Genomic DNA, 16,575 nt, shown 5'->3' with positions numbered 1-16,575 from the left:
AAGGTCAGCCAATGAGGGAGGGCAGCAGTCTCAAGCCTTAGATTCCATGAGGGTTGAGACTGCTGCCTTCCCTCACTGGCTAACCTTCTGTCAGCCAATGAGGGAAGGCAGCAGTCTCAAGCCTTAGATTCCCATGAGGGTTGAGACTGGTGCCTTCCCTCACTGGCTAACCTTCGGTCAACCAATGAGGGAAGGCAGCAGTTTTTCACTCATCGCAGGGTGGGATGGGGTCAGTGAGACTGCTGATCCCACCCTTTTCTGTGATGAGGTGTCAGTAATTGACACTTGGCCCTGGGCATTTCATGGTTTAGAACTGAAGCTCCCAGGTATTCCCCTCGTCACGAGGGGGAGGGCCTTGAGGTGCTTTGCCAGGCCGAAGACGTCAAGCACACAGGAGCAGTGACTTCTTCATCCCGGCAAAGTTCATCTGAGGGTTCCAGGACCCTGCGCATTTATCACAGGTCTAGCTCCTGGCTACCTGACCTGAAAACGAAGAGTGTCTGTCAGGCCGACCTTTGCTCAGCCTTACAGACATTCTTTATAGTGGCCAATAGGTGAGGGGCGTGGCTCCTCAGCCTAATAGGATGGGCCGTGGCTGCGTACAGCACCATTGAAAGACGGCCTTCTGGTGCCATGTTCAATGTCATTTGTTACTGCAAGCATATGCCTGATATGTTTAAGCATCAGCATGTTTTCTTTTATTTCTTTAATAATCTGTATATCTTGTTCAGTCTGTGTGTGTGTTTTATTGTGGTTTGTAGGTGAATGAATCAGTGGGTGGACGAAAGGATACATGAGTGAACCACGAGTGACAGAGTGCTTGTATAATGACTTCTTGTGCCGCTAAGGACATAGGACATCGGTGACTGAAGGGGCACTATTATTTATTAGCCAGACACATTGGCATTGCCAACGCCTGGTGAAAAATAAGGGTTACATAAAGTTTGGTGGGCTTCGAATGGATGATGCTACGGCTATTTGGACCCTAAGATTTGCTAACTTTTCCTGAACTTCTGGTTCTCGAACTGATTGCAAATCAAAAAATAAAACCTTGGAAGGATACATTGCAGAAATCCTTGCACATGTTTTCAATTCCTTCATCCATCTTCCTTATTCACAAACTGGACTGTAGGCCTCGCCGCTGCTTTTTATTTAAATTCCTGGTTCCTTCTGCTTTCTCAGCGGCCTGCAATTCTAAATATTTCTCTCTGTAAAACAGGAAGCACTGGTGTCTGTTTTTACACACAGCGCTTGAATTGCACCACCCACATGCGTTTAAAGCGCAAAGCTAGGATAGGAAGAGAGAAAGGAAACCGGCTGTCTTAGGAAAGAGGCGTGACACTTCACTAACCACCCCGCGGAACCAATTGGAGCTTAGCTCATTTCTGTGAGACTGTTCGGATGACACAGCTGCGCAATCATGCGTGGGTCATTGAGGCCGCAGGCATCTACTAGACATGGCTCACGGGGCTGGAAGGGCTCTGATCTTTGCCTCCCGCTGGCGCAGGTAGGAGCATGCTCTTTATTTGTACACAGTGCAAACGTAGCGCTTGATTCAGGTCTTAATGATGGTCGCAGACCGCTGGGCTTGGCTGAAAGCTGCACTGTGTCTCATCTCTAATGCCAGGCCGTGACACAGCACCGGAAGTGGCCTTTCACCACCAGGGCTGCAGATAAGGCTTGCAGTCACACCAGAGGGCACTTATATGGGCAAAACGGCGAGCCTCGTGTGCTGTATCTTTCATATAATGTCCTTTGAAATGGTGTTAAGCGGACAGGTGACTCCGGCTGTGTGGCCATGTGTGTCAAGAATGTTTTCATGCAGTCACCGTGTCACTGCAGTGGCAGATTGACAACAGCAGTGGCATTGTCTGTAGTTGATGCATCAGTCTACGAGTGGACGATTGACAACCAAGGTCATATGTTAAATTGTGCACAGTTGACCACTGGTTCTGCTCGTGGACTATCAGTGAGGGATGGGCCTGCATTTGTTGAAGACTTTTGCTACGTTTAATGCTTCATTCCACAAGTTTACCCTGAAACAACGGAGCGTGGTAACATGTCCAAGATGTGTGGTATAGAATTGATGCTTCAATGTGCTCGTGGATTGTCAGCAAGGCTACATTACTGTGTGTGTGGAAGATATTTGCTAATTTTGATACATCAGCCCACTAGTGGATTGTAAATCTGAGCAATATGGCATTGACTTAAAGATGCTTGTCGATGTTTGACGCACCGGTCCACTAGTGAATTATCAGCTAGGTCCGTATCATTGTGTGTCGAAACCTTTTTACATGGTTGAGCTTTGGACCACTTGTCATTTGTAAGCTGTGGCCATCTGGCCATGTGTTGAATACTTTTGCAATAGGCCGATTGTTGTCCCACCAGTGTTCTGTCAACTTGGTCTAAAATGCTGTGTTGAAGGCCTTTGATGCATGTTTGAGGTAATGGTCAACCTGTCATGTATCAAGTAGGTCTATGTTGGGGTGGGGGTGTGAAAGGCCTTCTGCTCTTTGTCCCACTTGTGAAACATCACCCAGGACAACATGGCCATTTGTCAGCGACCTTTCCAACATGGTTGATCTGCGTTCCCACTGGTGGATTGTGATCTAAAACATTGTGGCGATATACATTTATATGGCGCTTATCACCCCTGACGAGGCTGATTGAAGTTATTTAGCACACAGTTGTCTCATCATTCCACAAGTGGATACTTGTGGCCATTTTCTAAAGACGCGTGCTGCACTGTTGATCAACCCTTCAGTCTGCCAGTGGGTTGGAAATTAGAGCAATGTGGGAATGTATCAAATTTGTTTGCTGCGTGGTTGATCCTGTGATGCAGGGTTCAGGAGTCCTATTTCGTATTGAGGAAGTTCCTGTGGGACTGTCTCCTTATTGGGGAATTATTAATGAGGACTTTTCTATTTTTTTTTTTTTTTACACAAACTTGGATTCCCAGTATCCCAAGTTGCTGTTTCCTGAACTAACAAAGCCCCATGGCCAGACTGGTACTCTGGGATAGAAGGCGAGACTCAGACATATTCCTGAGGCAGTTCTTGAACTTTAACCGGAGCCGTGTGACTGACACCATTGAAGGAAAACTCCTAGTGGCCAGAGGTAACCTGGCCTGTGTATCTGATGGACACAGAGAATGGCAGAGTTCTCCGTATTGTTTTTAAGGATTGGTTTGGTTGAGGCAGGGTTGGTCACCTTTCAGGCATCCCTTCAGGGGGGATTTACTGCTGCTTTTCTAGCTTTAATGGTTAGGGGCTGTTAAAACCTGCTGCTAAGGGGTATGTTTCTAGTATTCAGTCCACAATACATCACATTTATTTATGTTGTTTAACGCAGGGTGGATCATTCTGTGAGTAGTTTGTGGTTGCCGTTCATTATATAATACGCTGAGCATCAAGGCATCTGTGGAATGCTCTGGATAAACAAGGGTTGTGGGGCCAAAGAATTAACAAAAATGTTCATAATAATTGTACTCTGCTACATCTTAGCTTGACTTTTTCTCCAGAAGGTGGAGTCCTCTTAGCGGCTGACTGCTGCTTCCCATGCTGTTCGGTAGAGTACAATGGGGCTTTTCCAGCCGCCACTCTTCAAAGGATCAAACAGCCCCGAAATATGACTTCCTCACACCTATACATATCGGAATTCGAATTAAAGCCAGGTGTCATCTAAATTCTTTTTTTAATGCTTACATGGTTACTCTAATCATGTTTGAACTCCATCCATTATCCCTTTTTGGTTTTAAATACTTGCCAAGTTATGTGAAATTAATTGTCTGGGAACATTTTGAGCTATTTCATTTTTTTATGTGGGGAATAAAGAAGTTCATGTTAAAAAGGTTCTCAAAAAGCCTTAAAAAACGTTTCAAGTTATGAAATCCTTACCTTGTTGGGCATAAGCAAACATTCAAAGTTATGAACAAAACATGAATTTGTAATTCTCTTTCGAAGCTATACCTGCTCCACCGATCATGCAGAAGAGATTTGAAGATGCAACCAAATACATTTTTTATTGCTGTGACAAAAAATATATGGATCAAACTCACAAAAGCATTTATGAGTATAGGAAATGGCACCGGAGTACTGTTTAACGTACTCTTACATTCCTTCCTTTGTGAATGGTCTCTGAAAAGTTCAATTTCCTATTAGTAATACTGCAAAGATTGCACAGTCCTTTCCATTTCTACTAAATGGGCATGAATATCCACTGAATATTTCCATTTTATTCTCATTTTGGATGTTTTGGGACCAATTCCCACAGGCATGTAAGGGCACATAAATTCTAGAGGAATTTGGAATACTCCAGATGCCTTTGTGAATAGGCCCCATTGACACTAATCCTAAAAACAACCATTCAAATTACCCAGTTAAGGGAAGCTAGGCATCATTAAATCCCATCTCAGCCACGCACTGCTCAATATTTCACATATAGCATCGCTAATTGGATCATAAATGATATCACATTACCATTGACATAATCACTGTCATCACTTAAGCTGCTTTAGGAGGAGAGTAGCTGATGGCTGCTCCTTCGTCCAGTGCCTGCTGGGTATAGAAAAAGACCAACTGAGTGGGCAGTAGGGAAAGAGGTTCAAAACACATGGCCGTGCTGATGGTCAGCCCAGCTCAAGAGTACTCCGGGCATCTTCAATGCCAGTGCCAAGTGGGCTAGGCACCAAGCCTTCTGAATATTTCTTACGGAGATGCCGTTCAGGCACTGCGAAAGGGTGGCCGCTGAGCAAGGCTAAAGAGAATATCGAGTGGGATGTGGTAGTAAAGGGACAGAACACATACCTACGTCAGGGTATTGCCCAACGGCAAGCCATGCTCTCATTGGTCAAAATGGGCCCTGATCTCTTCTCCTCTTCACTGTGTGGGCCGGGTTGGCCCGAAGATGAGTTCCTGTGCACAGGCTCGGCAGGAAAGCCACAGACGTGTTGTCAACTCTAGGCACTTCTCCACCAAGCGTTAGCTGATTGCTAGTCCCTGTACCCACAACCTGTAGGATATGGCCCTAGGTTCTACCAAATGGATAGAGTGTTGCAATGGCCTTCAGTGGCATCAGTGATGATTTCAATGGCGATGTGATAGCAGTGCCTCTAGTGATGTCTTTAATGATGTCATCTCTGATGTCACGTGAGCGATCATAAGCAGTGCTTCTGTGCCTGGCCTAGCTGATCAACTCTGGAATTTGAAACTTTTTTTTTAGGTTTTGTGTTGCAGACACTGCATCTCAGCATCGCAGATTATGTTTGGTTAAATACAACCTTAGCTTTACCTCTGTATATTTATGCTATGCCGGTCAAAATGAGTGTAACCATTGTTACTTGAATCAAGTGTCGCAATGAACACAGAATAAAGCATTTAGTATTACAGAGTCAAAGTATTATTCCTATAGTAGAGTGTAACTGACTTGGAAAAAGGCTTTCTGTGATACTGAATACATTGCAGAAATAAAACAAATGTGGCCATACTCACAAGACTTTTTTTTATTTCAAGTCTATCTCAATGTGTGGATTTAATAATTAAATCCCCTGGGTGTTGTTCTGGCTATGGTATAACAGCTTTGTTTATAACTAGAACACACTGTAGAGCCTGTCACAAACCATATGTGGAGATATGCTTACTGCAATACAATGTTTATTACGAGGTTCGCCATCATGAACCCTCAACACTTCGCCTCTTGTATATCATAGTCTCTTCTCACATTCAACAATGGTAATAAATGGTATATTACACTCTGCCCATCTGGATATGTACTATGTTTGTATACATTAAATGTTTGGGTGATTTTATTGCAAAAAAAACCAAGCATTTGCAATGCAATAGGTCTCGCATTTATAAGAGTTTGAGCTATTGGCATTGTAAAATTTCAATGCCTTTTATTTATGTTTTGGTTTTAAAACAAATAAAAGGCATTGTCATTTACAATGTCAGTAGCATAAACTCGCATAAAAGCAGTGTGTGGCGTGCAGCAGTGTGTGGCGTGCAGCAGTGTGTGGCGTGCAGCAGTGTGTGGCGTGCAGCAGTGTGTGGCGTGCAGCAGTGTGTGGCATGCAGCAGTGTTTTGTGTAGCAGTGTGAGGCATGCAGCGCTGTGTGGCATGCGGCGTGCAGCAGTGTGCGGCATGCAGCAGTGTGCTGCGTGCAGCAGTGTTATGCAGCATGCAGCAGTGAGAAATGCAGCAGTGTGTAGCAGTGTGCGGCGTGCAGCAGTGTGCGGCGTGCAGCAGTGTGCGGCGTGCAGCAGTGTGCGGCGTGCAGCAGTGTTTTGTGCAGCAGTGTGTGGCGTGCAGCAGTGTGCGGCGTGCAGTAGTGTGCATCGTGCAGCAGTGTGTGGCGTGCAGTAGTGTGCTGCGTGCAGCAGTGTGGCGTGCAGCGGTGTGTGGCGTGCAGCGGCATGCGGCAGTGTGTGGCGTGCAGCAGTGTGTGGCGTGCAGCAGTGTGTGGCATTCAGCAGTGTGTTGCGTGCAGCAGTGTGCTGCGTGCAGCAGTGTCGTGCAGCAGTGAGTAATGCAGCAGTGTGTGGCGTGCAGCAGTGTGTGGCGTGCAGCAGTGTGTGGCGTGCAGCAGTGTGCGGCGTGCAGCAGTGTGCTGCGTGCAGCAGAGTGTGGCGTGCAGCGGCATGCAGCAGTGTGTGGCGTGTAGCAGTGTGTGGCGTGTAGCAGTGTGCGGCGTGCAGCAGTGTGCTGCGTGCAGCAGAGTGTGGTGTGCAGCGGCATGCAGCAGTGTGTGGCGTGCAGCAGTGTGTGGCGTGCAGCAGTGTGTGGCGTGTAGCAGTGTGTGGCGTGTAGCAGTGTGCGGCGTGCAGCAGTGTGCAGCAGTGTGCGGCGTGCAGCAGTGTGCGGTGTGCAGCAGTGTGCAGCAGTGTGAGGCGGGCAGCAGTGTTTCGTGCAGCAGTGTGAGGTGTGCAGCAGTGTGAGGCATGCAGCAGTGTGAGGCGGGCAGCAGTGTTTCGTGTAGCAGTGTGAGGCGTGCAGCAGTGTGCGCCGTGCAGCAGTGTGTAATGCAGCAGTGTGTAATGCAGCAGTGTACGCAGCAGTGTGTGGCGTGCGGCAGTGTGTGGCGTGCAGCAGTGTGTGGCGTGCAGCAGTGTGTGGCGTGCAGCAGTGTGTGGCGCGGTTTGTAAACAACAAGAAAAGTGGACATCAAAGGAAGGGTGGGAGGGAACGAGCATATATGTGTTATAACGAAAGTTAATTGTTTTAAGAGGGGATGCAGGAAGTGAGGCAGAGCATGCGCTGGCGAAAGCAGTCTGCTGCTTTCAAGTCCGATGCCAGCTTCGCGCTTGAATGCCTCACATGCACTGGCCATAAACCGCATTCCTAAGGTCTTGTGCCCCTTACTAAATCTCTCTGAATGCGTGAGGAAGTAGCTGGTGGCAAATGGAATGCGCGTGGTTGTGCGCGTAACCGCCACCCGATCCGCCTGGGAAGCCTTTGGGAGCATTTTCTGAAGCCCCTACATAAGTCTCGCTGGGCGATCGCTTACGCGATAGCCAGGCGAGACCTAAATAGTGCCACAAAAAGCAATGTTTCACAGCCAACTGTGAAATAATGAAAATATGTTATGATTCCCTGTGAAAATGGGTTTTGCCATCACCACTTTGTAGTCTCACTATCTTCTTTATAGGAGAATTCATGTTACCACAGATTTCTGGAAGAAGCTCACGAGGAACAATCACATTGCTGAAATTAAATGCACAGAAGTTTACTGGAGACATTTCCTCCTGGTCCATTATACAGCTGTCGTGTAGAATGTGCACTAGACATTTACCCAATGAGTTAACATTTACTAATTAACCAGTAGAAAGTACTCCGGTTGGGTAGACATTTTGTGCAAAACTGTGGAAACTTGTTGGATAAAAGGGCAGGTTAGGTTCCGTTCTGGCACAGTCACTCACACAGCTACTGACACACACACTCAGACACCCAATCACATACCCATTCAGCTACTCTCACATCCACTCACACACCCATACAGTCACTCACACACCCACAAAACCACACACGCTCACAGACCCATACAGCCTCTCACAAATCCGCTCAAACAGCTGCATACACACATACTCATAGACCTATTCAGCCACTCGCTCACCCACTCACAAATCCACTCACACATCCACTCACACACCCACTCTCACACCCTCAAACCTACTCACACACCCACTCATACACCAACTCAAACACCTAGTCACTGACCCATACTACCACTCCCAAACCCACTCACAGACCCATACAGCCACTCACACACCCAGTCACTGACCCACACAGACACACACACACACACACCCACTCACACACCCACCAAGACACTCATAAACCTACTTACAGACCCATACAGCCACTCACACACCCAGTCACAGGCCCATACAGCCACTCACCCACCCCCTCACCAACCTATACAGCCACTCACAAACCCCCTCTCAAAAGTTACAGGTTACAGTTAGGAAATAAAATAAAACTTCGAAATTTACTAAGAACCCTAAACGTTACAGAGACGTTATAGTTAGGAAATAGAATTTTTTAAAAACATAGAAATTCACTGAAAAAAACCAAAGGTTACAGGGATGTTATAGTTAGGAAATAGAATTTTAAAAAAACATAGAAATTCACTGAAAAAAACAAAGGTTACAAGGATGTTCTCGTTAGGCTCAGATTGTACAGGCACAAAACCATAGAAATTCAGCATTCATAGTTACCTGAGCTAACTATAACTCGCACCCCCAGTAATGCACTGCTTATGACCTCACATATTACAGCACTCATGACATGGTCAGTGACATCACTGATGACATCTCAAATGACATTACTGATGACAACATCCACAGGGCCGCTCACACATCCACTCATACAACCACTCACACACCCACTCACATACCCATACAACTACTCACACACCCACACAACTGCTCACAAACCCACTCACAGACACAAACAACCACTTACACACCTACTCACACATCCACATAATTACTCACTCACAAACCCACACAGCCACTCACACAACCACTTATACACCCATACAACCACTTATACACCCACTCAAACACCAACAGTTACTCAAACACCCAGTCACACTCCGATACAACTACTTACATACCCACAAATCCTCTAATAAGAAACTCACACACCCTTTCACACAACCATACAACCACTCACACACCCATACAGCTACTATGTCTACGTGTGGGTATTTGTAGAGTGCCCTGTTACTCAACAGAGTGTCCTGGCACTAGGCTGAAATATGGCAGTATGGGAAAATAACTTGGGGGCAGGAAAACAGCCAAGTTTTTCGATTTTTCAAAAAAGGGGTGTAGATTCAATGTTTCTCAACTGAAGAGGCATTTTGTTCCAGTGAAAGGGCCCCAGGAAGGAAATAGACTTACCTCCTACACTGGACCTTTTAAAACGGGGAACATTGGCCATCAAAAGATCAGCAGATCGAACATTTCTACGAGGAGAGTAGAAGGAAATCGTACGTTTGAGGTAGCTAGGTCCTTCCCCGTAAAGTTCTTTCTGTGTGACCAGCAGAGTTTTAAAAACGATTCTTTTCCTTACAGGGAGCCAGTGCAGGCTCCTCAGAAGGTGTGACACACGCGAGTTTCGATGAAGCTCATAAATGGTGCGGGCAGCAGCATTCTGAACCAGTTGGAGCTTGTCCAGCCGAAAACCAGGCATGCTGAGGTAGAGTCCATTCCCATAATCCAGCCTTGATATAATCAGAGCCTGGATCACCTGTTGTCTGGCAGCTTTGGACAAAAGGAACAGAAATCTTCGCAGAAGGCACAGCAAAGCAAAACAGACGCCAACTACTGCATTGACCTGAGCGCCAAAGAGCAGCTGGTTATCCAATTTAAACCCCAGGTTTTTCACCACCAGGCTTTTCGCTGAGGGAGCAGGAGCGTCCGCTGGCCAAAAAACATGTAAGGGTATCTCTGCTGCTTTACCAAAGAAGAGCAATTCTGTTTTACCAGCATTACATTTCAGCTGGTTAGCGGCCAGCCAACCGAACACAGCTGCAAGGCAGGAACTGATCAATGTCCTCGGGCAAGGCGCGTTGGCCTTCCATGTAAACAGCTGAGTGTCGTCGGCATAGGACACAATTTTGGCCCCATTGTGCCTCAGCCACCTTGGTGAAAGGAGTGAGATAGATGTTGAACAGGGTCGGGCGTAAGGCCGAACCCTGTGGAACCCCCACCTTCAGTGAGCGCAAGTAAGCTGAAAAAGGGTTGCACCAGATCTCCTGCTTCCTCCCCTCTAGAAAAGATGCCAGACATTTCCAGGCCAAGCCCCTGATGCCAATCGTGTGAAGCCGGGTCAGGAGCATCTGATGTGACACAGTATCGAAGGCGGCCGACAGATCTAACAGAATCAGCAACGCCTTCTCGCCTGCCTCCTGACTCAGCCGAATGGAATACACCACTTCTAACAGAGCTGTTTCCGTGCTGAGATTGGGGCAAAAGCCCGACTAGCTGGGGTGTAGGGCATTCTTTTCCAGAAAAGACTATATCTGCAGGTTCACATGTATTTCCAGCAGTTTAGAAAAAGCTGGAAGTAGGGAGATTGGCCTGTAATTGGCTGGATCTGAGGGGTTAGTCTGGGCCTTTTTAAGCAATGGAATAACTTTACCCATCTTCCATTTAGTTGGAACCGTCGCATCTAGGAGGGAGACGTTTAATAAGTGATTCATGAGAGAGTTAATTGCCTCTCCTCCCAATACCAAAATGGAGGCGGGGGCCGGTTCCCATGGAGAGCCAGATTTAAGACCATTTAATGCCCTTAAGGAGTCTTCCAGAGGGATGGGGTCAAAAGTGTTCAGGGGAGATACTTCCCTAGTAGTGGGTCCAATGACTTATTTTTTGGGTAATGGCCCCTTCTAAGGTCAGCCCTGATATGTCAAGATTAATCACAGGTGGAAGGAGGCTAGCCTGGATGGACACAATCTTTCCTTCAAAGAAAGAGGTCAGTGTCTCACACCATTCCTTAGAGGGAGGCTCAGTATTAGAGCCAGCCTCCGGCGTGGAAAAAGACCTCATGATTTTAAAAATCTCTTGGGAGTGATTGCCTGCCTTCAAGATTCTGGCTTCAAAAAAAGCTTTTTTTGCTATTCTAATTTCCTTATAATAATTACAAGCTCTGCTTTATAACCCACTTTAGCTGAATGGCAGTAATTAGTCCTCCATAGCCTTTCCTTGCGTTTACATGCTAGTTCCAATTTTTTTAAGGATGGAGTAAACCATGGACACTGGGCACTTTGGACCGAGATTGCTTAGTGCTGCTTTCTGCAGTCAAAGAGTGACAGGCTGACTCAATCCACTCATCAACCAGACCTACGTCACTATTGATATCACCAGTCAGAGATGGGCTAGTGGCCTTCAGTTTAATGATCAATGAGTCTGATTTAAGTTTACCAGGAGCCCTAGCTCTACAGATGGAATTACTCTCTTTAACAGGAAAATTACTCGTTTTTGGCCACCGGAATCTAAGGAGACAATACTCAGACCAAACTAAGGGCACAGGAGGGTCAGCAGTAGAGGAGAATATTTGGTCCAGCATATGTCCGGCGAAATTAGTCGGGCATTAATATAAGGCATGAGGCTCATGGATGCGCAGCTCTCCATCAGTATCTGACTATCAGTTAGCTGATCGCAGTACATGTGCAGATTAAAGTCCCCCATCAAATCAGTGTCCGTACCTCAGGACCAAAGGAGATACTATTTCACAAAGAGCCAACACAAATCCAGCCACTGAGCCCGGTGGTCTGTATATGAGGCCCCCTGATATATATTGTTTTGAAGAGAATGTTAAGGGAAAACACAGCTGGGTTATGATGTAGCAATCTTTAAATATAATAGCTACCCCCAACCCCACTACACTCACAAGGCTACTCAAACACCCATGCAAATACTGACACAGCCATTCACACACCCATAAAACTACTCAGCCACCCATTCACAGACATATACAGCCACTCACACACCCACAGACAGACCTATACAACCACTCACAAACCCACTGACAGACCTGTACAGCCACTTACAAACCCACTTACATATCCATAAGCCACTCGCATACCCAGTCAACATCCAAACAGCCATTAAGAATCCCACTCACACACTGATATAGACAGTGACACAGCCACTCATATGACATGTGTTAGACATATTTTAACTTAGTAGTAGAGAATAAATAATAATTTAAGTAATGCAGTAGCTTATTATATATCTTTAAGTGTCGTAAACATTTATGCACTGGGTCATGTTATTAGTGATGTCATTTGAGATGTCATCAGTGATGCCACTGACCACCTCATGAGTGATTCAGTATGTGAGGCCATAAGCAGTTCATTGCGGGGTCGTAAGTTATAGTTGGCTTGGGCAACTATAAGTGCTGAATTTCTATGGTTTTGTATGAGTACAATCTGAGCCTAACTATGAGTCCCTGTAATCTTTGATTTCTTTCAGTGAATTTCTAACTTTTTAAAATTCTATTTCCTAACTATGATGCTCCTGCAACCTTTGTTTTTTCCAGTGGATTTTTAAAAAAATATTTATATATATATATATATATATAATATACACATGTATGTAAGTATATACATAACTGATTTTTGTTTTTGTTTTAATTGTTATTTCAGTTGTTAGTTTGACTTCTTCCTTTCAACCAACGGTTCTAAATCTACAACTGTTTTATTATTTTCATGTAGGAAATCCCTGCTTCCTTAATGAGTGACGGCAATAACAAGTACCCACGGTCAATGCGGAAGGGGAAAGGTAAGTCTAAGGCAATAATGGTTAATTACCGTGCTCGGAGGAGTGGGCAGTTATTATGGGGCTGATTCACAGAACTAATTTAAGACAAAATCCTAAACTTACTACTTTTGGTATTGACAGAAGTTAGGATTTTGTCTTAAGTTTGTCATAAGACAAACTTAAGACAGACTTAAGATAAACTTAAGACAGACTTAAGACAGACTTAAGACAGACTTAAGACAAACTTAAGACAAACTTAAGACAGACTTACGACAGACTTAAGACAAAATCCTAACTTAAGTCTGTCTTAAGTCTGTCTTAAAACAAACTTAAGACAAAATCCTAACTTCTGTGAATACCAAAAGTATTAAGTTTAGGATTTTGTCTTAAGTTAGTTCTGTGAATCGGGCCCAAAATGTCCAGCCAGTGGCAAGCTGAAGAATGTGCTACTTTGTGGTGGTATCCCAGAAGTCCTTTACATTATTAGTGAATCTTGTTCAATGTGCCTAGAACTACTGCCTCAGATGCCTCCCATCGAGTTTGATGACATCATTTTGGGGAAAATCCCAGATGGTACAGGTGCATCTTGATATCACAATAGTTCCATAGTATAGGATGTGGCCTTTGTCTTCTGCGTTCACCTACAGTAGTCTTTACTTAAACATTTACTCCCCCTAAGACTGCTTGTGATATAAGCTCTTCCCCATTTTCACTATCCTTCAGCTTGTAAAGTGTGACCAATCTTCATTTTATGGCCGGGTTTGCCAGTATATGTTCAGGATGCCTGGATCCATGTCAGATTTTCATGACAGTAACAAAAAGATAATATTACATACAATCAGTCGGTATTGCAATCATTTACATAGTCAATATGGGACATGGAACTACCTGGCACACCACTGTTTTAGTTTTTATCTTTGTTGAGAGGAGCTTATGGTTTCACCATTTACTGTAGTTACGCCTGTATTTCTGGTGTAAGATCGAGTCTGTAGCACTCGCCTGTTCAAAGATTTTTTGATTATCAAAAGACCAGTCTGATGACCCAATGGACTAGTGGATGCTCTCCAGGGATCTGTGTTTAACACTGCGGTTAACGGTTCTGACAGTAGTGGGCCTTTCATCCTTCCAAGGTCAATAACATGTTTAGAACTGAGTTGGGTAATAATAAATATCTGTCAATAGTGCCTAGAGACTGCCTTGCGGGTGATCGTTGCACTATACAAAGGTACATGTTAATAAGTGCACCAGGTTGAGCCACTACTGAGCGGCACAGGTATATTTTCAAATGGTAATAAAAACTGGATGCTGTAATTTCCCTTGTCTGACCCAGGTGCAGAGAGATGACATTGTGTTGAATGACAGAGGCTGAATTTTGTTATTGTGTCCATGGGTTGTTAGGTTTCTGTTGTGCCCACTGAACACCCCTTTCCTTCTCAGAGCCACTCTTGTCCACTGCTTTCAAACATCCTGTTGCAAGCATAATTCCTGAAAAACCTGAATTCATCTGCCTCCTCACAGGGATATCTTCCTGCTCATATTTAATTCCAGAGCCTAGAGAACGCCTATGGTTGAAGGAAGTGGATTTACAGATCCCAGGGAGAGCGAGAAAGGTGAGAGGAGGAGACACGGCCTGTCCTTTAGGGTGGAAGGGCCTGCCCCCCACCTTTTTACAAACATGAAGAGTGTATGTCAGGTCCAGCCTAGGTCAGGCAGTCAAGTTATGTACATGGAATAAATGTGAAGGCATCTGGCTGCCTGAGCTGAATGCCGCTGCCCGCGCCCCACGCAGAGGGACATCAGCAGGGCAGCCTTCTAGTGGCCGCCCGTCGCAGCATCCCCCCCCCCCCCCTGCTCCACCTCGCTAGCGAGGCCGCGCCCAGGGAGGGGAGCTCCCAATGAATTTGCCTCCAGGAGGCATGCCGATCGGGGGGGGGGCGAGGCTAGACCCCCCCTACTTAGGCGCCTCTCTCCCCCAGATCCTCCTCTGCTTCCTGCGCGGTGCAAATTACATGTCGTCTTCAGGAAAGAAGCTTCAATTTTAAGGAATTAAAAGTAGGAATGAACCGAAATATTTCAATAATATTTATCTTAGTTTGATTTTATATGACCAATTAAAGAACAAGGCGAGAATAAGACTCCATCATCTAAGTTAATGTAACTTCACTTGCAAGAATATTTAATGAAACCTGTATTATTTGGTAGTTAAGATGATCCCCAGAAGGCTGGGTCATTATTGGCAGTGGGGAGGCCAGTCCAGGGAGATGTTGCTGAGATTGGTCATTGAAAGTAAACAATAGGATAATAATACAACGTGAGAGAAAGAAAATGTAAGGTTGATAGCCAAAAAGGTAATACGGCAGTTAGCAGTTAACCTGTTAAATTGAAGTGTATTAGCATGCTGTAGGGAGGCGAGATTGTCTCAACGAATCCCTTAATGCTGTCACTAGCTAAGTTTGTGGCATTAACCATTCAGGGGCAGTGACGTGAAGCAGCCAGGGACAGTGAGCGTATGTTTCCTGTGTGCTGGGTGAGAGTACAAAGACAGAGGCTGTTGCCCCCATACCGTCTGATGTTCACAGCTTTTAGTGCCCATCCCATCATTCGACACCCGTGATGTCAGCTTGTGTGGATAAACGTAGGGAAGGCAGTTAACTCACACGTTACCTCCATCCTGCTTTACTGGGGCTTAGCTGTTGGAAACACACTTCCGAGCCAGAATGACCCTAGTTGGCCCAATTGAAAATCACAATAGGATTTCATGCCATATACGCCAAAGCTAGCTCGTAGGGGCAGGGCACCTATAACAGCAAAGGGAGGAAGGGGGGGCTCTGGCAGCGACGGAAGCCTCCCCAGAGCTGTGGCGGAGTTACAGGGCGATCTGGAGGCAGAAGGGTACAGTAAGGGTACCTCTGCGACAGGCGGTACAGTAAGGGTACCCCTGTCCAGCACAGTAAGGGTGCCAGAGCCAAGGTCCGGGAGCCGAAGGAGGTTCTGGGAAGACCGCGACGGCGCCCCGTTAGTCCTTCGGGCGGTTGGGGGGCCTGACCAACCGGGGGTGTGCCACAACACGCTCCGCCCATGTCAAAAGGGGCGGGAGTAGGAGAGAGATCACGTGACCCAGTGGATGATCTGAAAATATGTGCCGCACTGCCGGGCATCGACCCACCGTGCGTGCTGGCTCACCAGGCGGGCGGAGCAGCGAGGGGCTGCTTGCCCTGGATCGCCCGTAAGATAACCCATTTATTGTCATACTTATGTTGTATGAAATAAACCTGCAGCAGTTCTTCACCCACAATGAAAGTGTCAGTGTAATCCTTGGGTGACGTCTGTGCATGCGTGCTGAGTGGAGCGGATGACGGTGTGGTCACTATGTTGCTGGGCCGAAGAATTCAAAGCCCTGTGGGCGTGACCTCCTGAGCCCAGCAAAGCGTTTGGAGGTCCTCCTCCTCATGACCAGGGAGCACGTCACTGACTGACTCAGACCTGGGCACTTCAGTTTGAAGTACGGTAGTGCCATTGTTCGAGTGTCCTTCAATGACGTTCGTCACAGAGTAGGTTGGAGTCAGCAACTCTCACTGACCCCATCCCTCTCTGTGACGAGTAAGGGACTGCCGCTTCCTCTCATTGGCTGACTTTTATAATAAGGTCAACCAATGAGAGGTTGCAGTTCCAACCCTCCAAGATCCTCGGAGGATTCCCTCCCGCCACTCAAGATCACTGCTGCGGTCCACTACGTTTTTCTTTTTTTTTACTGTTTGGTGCATGTGTACGTGTGTATGAATGTGTGTGTATTTATGAGTACGTGCTGTGC

The 16,575-nt window shown here is 46.1% G+C and overlaps 1 protein-coding gene across 4 annotated transcripts in view; it reads left to right on the top strand.

Moving 5' to 3' along the window:
• MNMIP1 (manchette microtubule inner protein 1) overlaps nt 1–16,575 on the top strand; it is a 268,004-nt gene that overhangs the window by 123,162 nt on the left and 128,267 nt on the right. For 2 of the 4 annotated variants that reach the window (XM_085647941.1, XM_085647939.1), the window contains exons 1-2: nt 1,370–1,507; nt 12,719–12,785. In XM_085647941.1, the coding sequence (XP_085504067.1) occupies nt 1,421–1,507; nt 12,719–12,785 (154 nt within the window). In that variant the 5' untranslated portion in view covers nt 1,370–1,420. Of the gene's footprint in view, nt 1–1,369; nt 1,508–12,718; nt 12,786–16,575 lie in introns of those variants that run through there. The other 2 variants (XM_085647940.1, XM_085647938.1) reach the window with 1 other exon arrangement.

The sequence above is a fragment of the Triturus cristatus genome, chromosome 3_2 (genome assembly GCF_964204655.1).
Source record: "Triturus cristatus chromosome 3_2, aTriCri1.1, whole genome shotgun sequence".
NCBI lineage: Eukaryota > Metazoa > Chordata > Amphibia > Caudata > Salamandridae > Triturus > Triturus cristatus.
Note: the sequence above shows the minus strand (reverse complement) of the source record. Positions and strands in the feature narration are given on the sequence as shown.